General features: G+C 42.4%; 1 protein-coding gene and 1 long non-coding RNA gene across 5 annotated transcripts in view; both read right to left on the reverse strand.

Moving 5' to 3' along the window:
• Nucleotides 1-12763, reverse strand: part of TGFBR3 (transforming growth factor beta receptor 3) — a 198913-nt gene that overhangs the window by 21918 nt on the left and 164232 nt on the right. For all 4 annotated transcript variants that reach the window (XM_036026412.1, XM_036026413.1, XM_036026411.1 and 1 more), the window contains exons 10-14: nucleotides 12301-12453; nucleotides 9751-9891; nucleotides 9418-9576; nucleotides 5052-5351; nucleotides 1997-2117 (exon numbers count right to left, since the gene is read on the reverse strand). In XM_036026412.1, coding sequence (XP_035882305.1) covers nucleotides 1997-2117; nucleotides 5052-5351; nucleotides 9418-9576; nucleotides 9751-9891; nucleotides 12301-12453 — 874 coding nt within the window. The remainder of the gene's footprint in view (nucleotides 1-1996; nucleotides 2118-5051; nucleotides 5352-9417; nucleotides 9577-9750; nucleotides 9892-12300; nucleotides 12454-12763) is intronic.
• On the reverse strand, nucleotides 5649-9410 carry LOC118500684. Its single transcript, XR_004903260.1, has 2 exons — nucleotides 9203-9410; nucleotides 5649-9158 (listed from the first exon to the last, which is right to left on the reverse strand). It is a non-coding gene; the product is annotated as an uncharacterized LOC118500684 (long non-coding RNA).

Here is a 12763-nt window from a genome sequence, read left to right on the forward strand (position 1 = left end):
TACAATTAATTCCCTCTTATTTCTTTCCCCTGGACCCAGCAAACAAGGAACTATTTAGACAATCCATTTCTTGAAAGACTATGGTTGTTATAGCTGTTTCAAATGGTACATAACCAACTAAAAAAAGCAAAACAAACAACATTGCTGAGGAAACAATAAACATCTCATATGTACATTTCACACCAACTTTTAGATGGCTGAGAAGTGAATAAAAGACTACTTTGCTTCTTCAAACAGTATAGCTCAGTGTTACAGCTGAAAGGCCTCTGGAAGTCATCTGGTCCAAGTGCCTCCTTTTCCAGATAAAGAAAATGAAATCTGAGGCCACGAGGGGAGATCTCCAAAGTCCAAAGTCCCACAGCCAGTTATCAGGGAAAGCTTAGAGCTACCCCCAAGCTCCTGGCTCTAAGCCAGTGCTGTCCCCACTATCTTCTCTTGTGTTTCTGAAGTGAGCATGTTCCTGGGAAGGGGGCAGATGTCATCGCCAGATATGACAATAGGAATGGCACTGGTGTTTTCTTAAAGGTCACTCAACTGAACAGCATCCGCATGCCTCTGTTGTATTAGGTCCTGTTTGTTCCAGGGCCACCCCTGCTGCCTCATGTCACCAGATCCAGCAGTGCTCGGATCAGAAATGCCATCCCAGAGCATCCCCAAGTCTTGATCTGGTGTCAACACCAACCAGCAAGTCTCCTAGCCAAGGCCCAGCAACTGGAGCCAGGCCACTCTCTGGCTTTTGTCAAGGTCCTGAGGGCTGGTGACAGGCTCCTCTCTGTCCCTCAGGTGGTGGAAGGCAGCCTGGGCTCCAGCCCTGAAATATTTAACCCGAGAGGCTTGATAATCCACTTTCATTCTCCTAGCCTTCTTTAGTTTGGCACCTTTAGATCATGTTTCTGGATAGCTATAAGTTGTATTCACACAGTGACAACTGTAACTGCCCATGTGACATTTGGTTCCACCTTGTCAGATGTTGCCAGCTGCCTGGTGTGTTCTTGCTGTTCTCATGCCCTTGGTTGGAGCTGTGACGCTGGTCCCTGTCAGACAGGCCCACGGGGCCTCACTCCCTTCTCACATCCCACGGAGGCCAGCTCCGCTCCTCTGCCTGCTTGGCTGGCCTGGCCTTTGCCCTGCCTGGCCTCCCCGGTACTGTGCTACACCTCTTAGAGTACACCCTTCCTTTCTGCTGCACGTTCCTACATGTGCAGAAAGAGGCACCCTTGGCCCTGATTGGTGTGTCTCAGGTGGATGGATGTTGTCCCACAAAACAAAAGGTCGCTGATTTGATTCCTGGTCAGGGCACATGCCTGGGCTGTGGGTCCCTAGATGGGGCACATGAGAGAGGCAGCCAATAGATGCTTCTCTCCCTCTTTTTCTCCCTCTCTTCCCCTCTCTCTAAAAAAATCTTTGCAAAAAAAAAAAGAAAGAAAGAAAAAGAGAGAGGCACCCATGGCTTCAAGTTAACAAATGTGACTGCATAAAATTCTAAAAACTATATTATAAAAACATTTGAATACTAGTTCTTAACCTCCTTTCTGCTGTGTCACCTAAGACGGATGGTATTCACACACATAACGCCCTCCCCAAAGGGATATGCGATCTTGACAAAGCTTACAACAGCCTGTCACCAGGGCACCAGGGAAACGTGGGCTGTAGACTGAGAGACTCCAGCACGCCAGAAGGGACTCTAACCCTTCTGTACATACTCGAGGAGGCAGGTTTGAATGCAAGAGAGAGGGACACTGTGACAGGGACAAACCTGACTCTGATCTAACATTTAAAAGGAAATCATTTGTGAATATATCACTGGCCACTGAGTCACGTGTCAGTAGGGGAATGAACTAAAAAAAACTCTTCGGGAACTAATCCTTCTCTAAAATTACTAATTGGCCATTGATACATCTTTTTGAATAAAACTGGACTTTGACTTACAGCACTGGAACTTCTTAACAAGTAGCCCTGAGACCCCTATTTTCTGCTTGAGCCTCCCAAAACATACCTTGAGATTCTACTTCGTGGTGGATGACAGCAAGGGGCTTGGTGAACGTCTTCTTATTCTGCATCATGGCCCAGATCGTCGAGGCGTCAAGTGAGGTGCAGGCTTCATCAGGAGGCACACACTGCGGAGAAGCAGAGCAGGGCAGAGCCAGGGTCACTCCAGAGGGCCTTTGCCAGCTGAGGCCCCACAGCTGTCCTGCGCCCCTTATCAGGCAGCTCACAGCTGGCTACCACAGAAAAACAGGAGGTTTTTCAGAGCCACAAACAATCTGGGAAATATAATAGCAGGCCCAGTGTATTCTCAGCTGCAGTTAGAGATGCAAATATTGCTAGACAGCTTATAAATATTATCTCCCACCCCGTCTTCCCACAAAACACCTGGAGGCTTTACTGTTATTTAGTGTGAAAAATAAAGAGACTGCATGACAAATGTTGGCCCTTGACCAAGTTGGCTTCACATAAATGGTTCACATATGAGATTTATGATTGTGGGAAACTTCATGTATTGCATTATCGAGGTGACAGATTTTATATTTGTTGTCCAAAAAGATAATCATGCTGTTGAGTTTGTTAGATTTTTTTTTAATACCAGTAAAGACTCTTGCAAAATGAAGCTTTCTAGGGTCATCTGCTTTTATTTTGCAAAATGGAGTCCAGGGGAGTTATGCCCAGGTGTGGATGCCATGAGGTCAGCTGCTTCTTGCTATAATCTTAGGCCCTAAACTTAGAACCAGCATGCTCAAACCCAGGGGACTTATTTTTAAAAAGTATAATCACATTCCATTACCTTTTCCTTTAGATTAACTTTGGTTCCTTGTCTACGCTCATCACTCAGTGAGACTCTAATGTGATCGCCATTTGTTTGCTTTTGTTTTAAGAAGAAATACATCAACCATTTAAAAAGTCTACAGCAAGGCACCTCCAAAGTGAATTAACTCCCAGCTCCTCCAATCACAACAGAGCAAAGACTTTCAGCTGTACTGTCACTGTTGCTCCAAGAAACATGCGAGTCAGACACATACTATAAGCAGACAACTCCTTCTCCTTCATCCAAAAGACACTTTTCAGCTTGTATAATAACTCTCTTGTCAAGGAAAACAATGGATTTTCTGTAAAGAAGCATCATTATTAAATACACTTGCTTTTTAGGAAAAGCTTTCTTACTTTCCTACTAGCACTTCAGTTAAGTAGGACTAAGACTCTACAACTAACTCACTGCTTGACTCTGGGCAAGACACTGCATGCACTCTCCTGGCTGCAGTTTCATCAGCAAAGGGCAGTGTTGGACTCAACGATCTTTGGGACTGCTTCCTGGAAAATGCTTTGGCTCTGTCTATCATCATAGAGAGCACTCAGAAGTCACTAGAAATATGAAAATTTTAACTGTGAGCAGTAAACAGGGAGACTGTGCTAATAGCTCATCCTGAGCCACTGCTCTATGAATGTGAACTGTCGTCATATCTGTAATGCGATCTCATTTGCTCCTCTACCTAGGAGGGAAGCCAGGTACTGACAGTTTAATTTTAGAGACAAGGAAAGGCTGGTTCTAAGAGGTCAGGGGATTTACTTTAAGTTCTGTTAATAAGCAGCAGGCCTCCCTTGTCAGTCCCCATGCTCTTTCCACTGTGTCTTACCTTGGGTACAAATAGCAACTTTAGGTTTAGGGTAACATCCCATGTCATCCGCTGGGACTAAGAGCTCTCCTTAGAATGTTCTGAAGGAAACAGTAGGACTAATTTTCACAGGTGAACACACTGTGAAGTTGGGCTTCTACAGGCCAGGCTCAGTGAAAGGTAGTAGCCAAAGCCATCAATAAATACCCCCAGTAACTCCAGGCCTCCCCTCCTAGGTTCCCAACTCCTAGAAGTCACCCTCTGCCCACAGAAAACAGCTGGGCCTCACAGCCAAGCTTTCAGGTTCCTAGGGCTCTCCACCACTGCCCACCAAGTCCCAACCTTGACGGCCACTGGAGGGTGAATGCCATGATGGGAAGGCATCAATGTTCCCAAAAGCAACCTAAAGAACACAGTCTAAATTGCCTTATATATTTGAGCTCCCTAATGATTATGATCAGATTTGCTATATTTTCATATGTGCCATAAAATTTTATTTGGTATTATCAGGGAAATGGGTTCCCCGGGGCAATATAATAGTACAAAAGATTCATACCAATGGTAACCTATCTGATAATGATCTTTCCTCCTATCTCTACATCTATCTCTTACAACCTATGCATTAAGTGAGATAAGTCCATACATACATTATTAATGATACAGCTCGATTATTAGACTTTTAGACATTGATCGGAATGTGACTACAAAAGGATGAGAAATAAGCTTACATTGTAAAATATCTACACAATAAATGCATACATGAAATTATACATAATTATGGCAGATCACAGAAACAAAAGCACAGCGGAAGACACCCTTCATATACAAGGTCAGCCTAAGGAGTTAATTAACCTTTCCAATCCCCCTGCAGTAGCCATTTCAGCAAGGTCAACAGTTCTGACTCCAGCTGTGGCAACAGAAAGCACTGGTTTGACATGGGGAGGTGCATGAGGTGAACATGACAAACCGGATGTGGAAATGAGAACAATTTAAACATTCGTTAGCTTCCTTTAAAAGTCCTCCCGAGACGAGTCGCCCTTCTAACTCACACAAAGAAGGTCAAAAAACAATCGCAATACAAGTCTCAGTGGGACCTGGAAAAACTAATCCTTGCACTGAACTTGTCCTTCCAGCTGTCCATACTTTTGGCGCTGCACAGAATCTGGATAGCAAATACAAAGCCAGCCTCTCCCTCAATGGAAAACAGTTCTGATTTATCATCCGTAAGATACTATTACTTACCACGCATGGAAAAAAATCATCCTGTCAGGATTTATTCTCTAAAACTCCAGAAAACTGAGTTCCCTGCTAACAGGGACTTTATTACTTCAGCTGGGCAGTCCCCAAACCAAAACCTCCACATGCAGTAACGTCTCTGGTAAGTGACACTGCCTTACCTAAACATGTCAAAGTAACAGTACGAATGGATGAAGGCCCACTAACCTTAGGTAACTTCTGGGGGCCCTTTTCCTTCTTGGTACATAAAGTGAGCTCACACTGCAGAAAGAGCAGTGAGGTGTTGAAGACAGACTTAAAAATAAAGCTGAATCGCTTCTTATCCACCTCAGCTTGCGAGACAGGGAAGTGCATCCTCTTGGGGCTGTAGAATTTCACCGATTCATCTTTAGGGCAGATGTTCTCAATGATGGTGTAATCAGACATCCTATCAGGGTTCGAATACGGAGAGATAAAGCACGTTTGGATGGCAAATCCCAGTTCCTGGTCAGCCTTAGTAACAGACACCTACAAAGAACAATCAATACAGAAACAGGTCAGCATCTCACTTTTACTTTAGGCGCAAGGGTAACACACCAACATGGTTCTTCTGATGAGAGATGTTTCTTCTCATCTCTTCTCTAAATATGTATGTTGGAGATATGTATTTTCACCAACATACATATTTAGTCTCCTTTATAATGATACAAGTAACATATCGATATGGATGGTGACCGTGAATTATTTAGTTCAAATGCCAGCCTGGGAGATTCCAATACAACATGACTAAATCTCTTCAAGCTCCCCTAAGTCCTCTGGGAGATAAAAGTAAAAGCATATCATATATGTAAAGTGGATTTTCCAAAATAAATAAAACACCATCAGGCAAAGCCCCTAGTGTCATAATAGTGCATTTGTAAGGCATGCTCTTTTTACAAAGCTGCTCGAAAAACACAGAGGCAGAATCTATTCAACCTAGGCAGGGAGCACTGAACATCCAAACTGCTACAAGTCAGAGTGAGCCCAAAACACTGCAGAAAAGCTATAGACTCATCTAAAGTCCTGTTTCACAGGAACAGGCAGAAGCGACCCCCGTGGCGGCACGTCAGCTACGGTGCAATCTGGTGGTGATCACGAGCCTGGCAGAGCATCCCAGCTGCTCACAGGTCCAAACCAGGCCCTGCCAAGTATACTCCCTTCACTCTTTAAGCCTGACAGTATTTTAAGGGAAATCTAATCTGGAAACGTTTCCGACTCATTTACACTTCCCTCTTACAAAACGTTTGTACAGGCTATATCCAAACCTTGCTAAGGTTCTTTTCTTTAGAAACAGGAAGTAGTGTTTGGCCAAGTGTAAACAGAATTCAAACCTCAACCATCCTGAACTCAGCTAAAATCCTTGGACCAAACTGGACTCTCCATTTGGTGACACGTGGATTGCTGTGCAAACTGCCTCTCCCTTCCAGGCTTCATTCCTTGACTAAACTTAGGATCAAAATAAACTTAAACACTTTACAAATAAAGTTAGTCCTTAACCATAGACCAAGAGCCCCAGAATCCTTTCAAAAGGCATGAAGATATAAACACACTTTCCATCTGAGAAACCCAGGGGAACTCCCAGACATCGCACGGGGCTTTCAGTCCACAGTGCTGTTTTGCAAGATGCCTTCGTGGTTAACTACACTCCACTCAACAGTGAACTGACATGAACATTATAATCATGTCACTTCATTGTGCCTTGAAGCTTAATCCCTGAGAGCAATCTTACGAGATAAGTATTTTCATCTCCACTTTACAAATACAGGAAAAACAACACACAGAGGGATGACTTGTCAAAATCATATCTAGCAAATACTGGGTAAAACCAAAGCTTAAACCCAGATATTCTGATCACAAGTTCATTTTATCTTTACTATTTCACTGTAGCTACAGGGTCAATTCAATCAGGCCCAAGGAGTAGCCTTGGGAAAACGCATTGTAAGAAATACTTCTAGTAAGTAGTGTTTGATAGTCTGTAAATATTCATGTCACTACTTTTGCAATATTTCTGAAAAGTAAGATATTTTACCTTGAAAAGATAGTAAACTACATAAATCTCATTTAAATTAAAAAGTGTACTATAACATGAACTCAGAACCCCACAATGCAAAAATGTGTGACAGAAGAAATGTACATCTTTTCTCTAATCTCAGAGAAATATGAAATGGCAGAATGTCTAGGGTATCCACAAAAGTTGCTTTGGAGGACAAGCGGTGTTATTATTATTAAGTGTTTTACTCTAAAATGGACTGGAAATGAGTGGTGGAAGGGCTATCGGCTGTGCAGTGAGGCCAGCCCCAGGAAACCAAGCGCTCTGCTGCTCGTGGCATGAGCTCTGGTCCTCAGTTTCCTCCCCTACAGATGGAGGGGTGCTGCCTATTACATACAGTTATTGTGAGGATTTGTAAAGTGAAAATTACATGCAAACAGCACAGTTTGCAGTTACTCAATAAATACCAGCATTATTAGTTTTTTTAATTCCCCATGATGAATGAACTGAAAGAGAAGCTGCCATTATGTGGTACAATACCACAGGTGGCAAAACTGACAATGTCTTGGATTAAACGAAGGGATTGTGGTCTAGGGTGAACAGAGGATTCTGGAAGGGGATATGATAAGGATGGCCAGGAGAAAAAAACCTGGAAATAGTTCTTTAGCCAAGCCAATGATTTAGTAAGTTTTACTTATCCTAAACAAAAAATTAAAAACGTTTTTAAAAAAGAAAAAAATGTATCATTTTCTCATCAGCAGTGGAATCCAAACTGGGAAACGAAGAATATGCATAGCTGCTAACCCAGTTAACGAGATATTTACAGATTCCCTCTCATATTTTAGGTGGCTTACAACAACTTACAGTGTTTTCTCCCAGCCCAAATTCCCCTCAGTGCACTTAATATTTAAAATGGTAGCAAAAAGATTTGGCTCATTTTTTTTTCATCACTTGACAATGTTTTTGATAGAATTTAATTGTGAAAAACATAGATGATATATGAAAAGACATAAATGGGAAAATACCAATAAAAAAACAACATAGACGAACAAACCCATGTTTCAGGTAGACCTACACTGGGGGGAAAGGGAGAAAAACCAAACACACAGGGCTGGCTCCATGAGGAAGCCTGGTCACTGATTAGCATAAAGCAGCTAAGCCATGAATTAGCAAAACCAGGCACACATTTGGAAAAGAACAAACTGCAGTTAAGCAGAGCCTCTAAAATCCATAGCACAACAGGGAGTCACTGACTAACTGCACATATGGCCTACACAGTCAGAAAAGCAAGAAGAAAACAACGGTCTTGGATTAGAGGAGATCTATGATTAGGAACAGCATGTAGAAAGCAGTTTATTTTCCCCAGTGGAGAAAGAAGGTGTACCTGAAGAAAGAGAAGACCACTTAAAACAGGGAATTAAAAACAAGGAGAGATCCAGGAAAATGTCTAGAGGCAGTGGGCTCCGTCCCAGAATCTGTACAAATGTGAGAGTTATTTGTCTTTCTAAAACAGAAATATGCGTGCTGAAGTTACTTTTAATATACAGAGGTATCCCATTTGACCTGTTAAGCTTCTCACTCCTCCCACAGTGAACTACACCACCCCTTGCAGTTTAGCGCGAAAGCCAGCTCCTCAGATAGCGACTCCCCTGTAAGACCAGCAGGCATCCTGGGGACCATAGGGGGAGTCATCTTCTCCAGAATCCCATCTGTGGACCTGGAGATTTACACTGCTAAGAGGTTCCACTTTCTCCTGTTTCAAATGGCAGTTAAGGATGAACAATAGTAGTATCCACTGGATAACAGTGTGGGCTCTGGAGTGAGTCCTGGCTCTGACCTCTAGTACGTAGTAACTGTGTGACCTTAGACACGTTTTTGCCTCGATTTTCTTATCCATAAAATGGGGATATTAATAGTCCTGTCTCACAGGATTGCTTTGAAGAGTAACTTACTATACTCTTTATAACTGAGTTTGGCACAAAATCAATCTGAAATAAATGTTAGCTGTTGTTATTTCATTATCACCACCACTACCTAATATTTTTGTAGTATTTTACAGACTTATGCTGTGCATGATTATTACCATTATACCTAGGAAATAGTTTTAATAAATTTATAGATACATTTAAATAATGATCTAAAAAAACAATTTTCATGAGATACAGTCGTGCATAGCATTTCGCCAACTTGTGGGCAGTTTAAAAGGTGAGATGTGAGGTGGTTAACTCCGCAACTACTGAACTATTCCAAAAATGCTAAGCAAGGACAGGCTTTGTCAGAATTCACACTGACAGTGTTTTTAAAACCTTTGCCTATTAAAAAACAAACAAACAAACAAACAAAAAACCACCTTTGCCTATAAAACACTCTCCATTTAGGATAATGTAGCAAATCTGGAAATTTTCTGCTTTGGTCAGAAATCAAGCTGGAAGAATTTTCTGAGTGCAGCCCTCACCCAGAACTGGTTAAGGGCTGTGAGGAGGAGCAGGAAAGGTATTTTAGCTCACACCCCAGGAGCTACTACAGGGTAGCACTAAAAGGCCAAGGCTAATGTTGAAATCTCACCTCAACATAAATGTGTCCATTCTCTGCCACAGAGAAGACCCCTGGGGAGGGCACCAGAAAGAGGTCAGTGTTGTACAGCTCCATGTTAAAGCTGATGTTTCTGTTGGGCGGGTCCTGGAAGCTACTGGGATTCCCCGCCTGCCGCAGGCTGCAGTTAAACTTGGGAAGAAAAAAATAAGACAGAGGTAAATCACAGTCAAATGAAGGATGAAGGTCCTGTAGTTTCATAAGCTTTAGCCTTTAATACCCAATTCCCCTCTCCCAAATCATTCCTAAGTATAACTAGCCAAAAACACAACATTCTTTCACAAACTATTTATTGCAAACACATACCACCAAAATTTCAGGTCGGCTGAAGAAGGAAATATCTCCTTCATCCATATCTCCTGGAAATCCATTATCACCTGACTCCAAATCTTCATAACCATCTGGCCAACCACTGCTATCCCCAGGGGATGGAACCTGTATCACAATCTAAAGGGCAAAAGAAGCACAGACAATGTCAAAAAAACCCCAAATCACATGCACTTGGTTTTACCACACATACTCACACACACACACACACTCCTCCTCCACCAAGTTTGCTTAGAATTTCTTCTTTGAAGAGATGAAAAATAAAAATAAGCCCAATTCATGTTCGAACTAATACTTGAACTAAAATACTTATCTCCCCTTGTGAAAAAAATACAAACAGTATTTCAAACAGTGAGAAAACACTAGACACTGAAATAGGGTTGAATGGGGTCGTCCATAGGCCTTCCTAGATAGTGGGGAGGGGAGCTTCTCCTAGCAGACTTCTCTTTACAGAGAAAAGTCTAAGAAATAGTAAGAGCTGGCTAAGCAAGGATCTTTTGTTATCTGTATCCACTGAGATTTGTAAAAAGTCTGGTTTGAGGTAGAAGCAAAGACTTATTGTTTACTATTGAGCCATTCTCTCTTCATCTCTTTTTTTATACTCCTCTATCTTTTCGCCATTTCTTCCTAAGTATCTTTTTCAATGGTATTCAGATGCACAAAAGAACATCATGTTTTATTCCGTGGTACTGGTTAAAATGAGTATTCCTATGTTAGTACTGGATAAGATAAAAAAAATTCACTGAAGGACCATGACTCCACAAATATGTAGGATAGTCATACTCTCTTTTTGTTTGCCTTTTTGCTTTACATGTTTAGTTTCTGAATATGTTGCAAAACAAAAGTACATAGTAAGTCTGACAACTACTACAAACAAATATAACTGGAACAAATAGCTAAAATATTCAGTGAAGGGAATAGAATAGGAAGAGAATGTAGGAAAACTTCTCTATTCTTTACCAGGCCCTCAAAAGAAAGTACTGATGCAACTGAAGCAAGTACCCAGGGTACCGCTTACTCTACTATCACCACGTCTCATCATCACAATCCCACCATAATATGTCCATGTAAGAAGAGAGGGTTTCCAGTGCTCCTGATACATACACCTTTCTCCTCTGAGGCAAATGACCCTTGTTTCTTTCTTTCTTTTTTTAATTTAACAGATGGATTACCATAGCCTCTTATTGGCGTTAATTTAGGCACAAGTTTAAAATTTCCAAATCAAGTACAGTATATCAGCAATGTGATATTCATTATATCTGGAAAAACGGGATAACTGCAACAAATATTAGTGTTGGAATTGGCAGGAGAGTGCTCATCATAGAGGCCAAAGGTTCATGAATTATTCTAATAACAAAGGGAGATTAGCTGGGCCAGCTTGGTGTTGAGGAAAGATGAGTAGACGAGAGGTCAGGGAGCTGGATCCAGTCCTGGCTCTGCCATTAACAAGATCCTCAAACCTATACAAGTCTCTTAACTCCCTGTAGTTCGATTTCCTCACCTGTGAAATAAGGAAGTTGAATGTGATCGTCTTAGGGTTCTTTTCAGCTCAAACATCTAAGATTGTCTGAGGAACAGTAAATGGGGGCTCACAAGTGATTCAGTCCCCACATGAGCCACACTGACTGGAGTACCTGATCGTCAGTCTTTTCTCTGGGTGGGTCAATGTACCTATCTACTGGCAGTGGAATGAACGAGAGAATAAGCAGTCTTTCCCCTCTGTCCCAGGCCAAAGGTGAAGCAGGCACTAAGAGAGCAGAATAATGTGAACTTCAAAAGTAATACTATAAAGTTCTTTTAAAATATCATGTCAAATTCTTTTAACATTCACTGCCTAGTGTCATCTCTGTGAGAAAAGGTTTAATCTGAAAGGATTTACTTAGATGAACTGACAAGAGTGATTTCACCAGAAAGTACAGGTTAGCAGTTGCAATGGATTATCAGGGGATCTGTGAAATCCTCTTCTGGGTAACCAGAAGTGGGAGACTTTCTTCAATTTATGGTCTTTCTTTGAGGTGCAGAGAGACTTAATATTAATTTCTTGATTGCCCTTTCTGGATTTCTCTCTTTTGACTCTTTTGTTCATGAGGAGAAGTCTTCCCATGTCTTGGCAGGACTCAGATGAGGCCAGAGAGACCAGGGGGTCTGGGTGGCTCGGGTGTGCAGATGTGTTCCTTCATAGCCCAAGGGCTTGGGTTTTACCCTTGCAAGGGCCAGGCCATTTGATCCTGCAGCTTGGCCAGAGAGACAGGTCATAATTACCTTGCCAGTGAACCTTTTGTTGCCAGGAGATGGAACAGGTGGCCACAAGTGCTCCAACCAAGAGAACAGGGCCTCCCAATTCCCACAGATTCACCAACAAAACAAATATAACAAAAAACGTTCAGGGGCAAAGTATAGCTCATTTTGTTGAAAACTGACACTGGGCTTTGTTTGGGCCTGGTTTATAGGCCCCTCCTCTTTTTTATAGAAACGTTAAGACCAATTTTACGGTAACACCCTACAAGCTTTGTTCTGGAGAACACTCACAGAGTTATAGTAAACCACACCGTCAGGGGCTGACCGCCGGTGCCGAGTACCACAGCCATTCAGGGGCGACTCCAAAATGAAGTGGGTGCCATTCATCTTGGCCTTGCAGTTAGGATCCAACAGGGTGAGCTCCATCCCTGAGTAGCTGTTGGCCTGAAACAACAACCACAGAAGATGTGAAGGGGCCCACAGGCAGTTCTACAGCACACAGTTAACAGTTTGCCTGGCCTTCCAAGCACAGGTTGCTGGAGGCCTGCATCCCTCCCCCACCTTCCCTCACACTTCTCAAACAGGATTGTGTTTGTTGGCCTTGGAAATCCAATAGCAAAATATTGACACACAAGGATCTGAAGCCCCCCTTCTGAGCGCAGCAGACACTGGGTGAGAATCACACAGCCAAGGGGAAGTGAGCCATCCAACTAAGAAAACAGTATCAAGTCTCTGGAGTCCACCAGTGAAAGAG

Source organism: Phyllostomus discolor, chromosome 5 (assembly GCF_004126475.2).
Source record: "Phyllostomus discolor isolate MPI-MPIP mPhyDis1 chromosome 5, mPhyDis1.pri.v3, whole genome shotgun sequence".
Lineage (NCBI taxonomy): Eukaryota > Metazoa > Chordata > Mammalia > Chiroptera > Phyllostomidae > Phyllostomus > Phyllostomus discolor.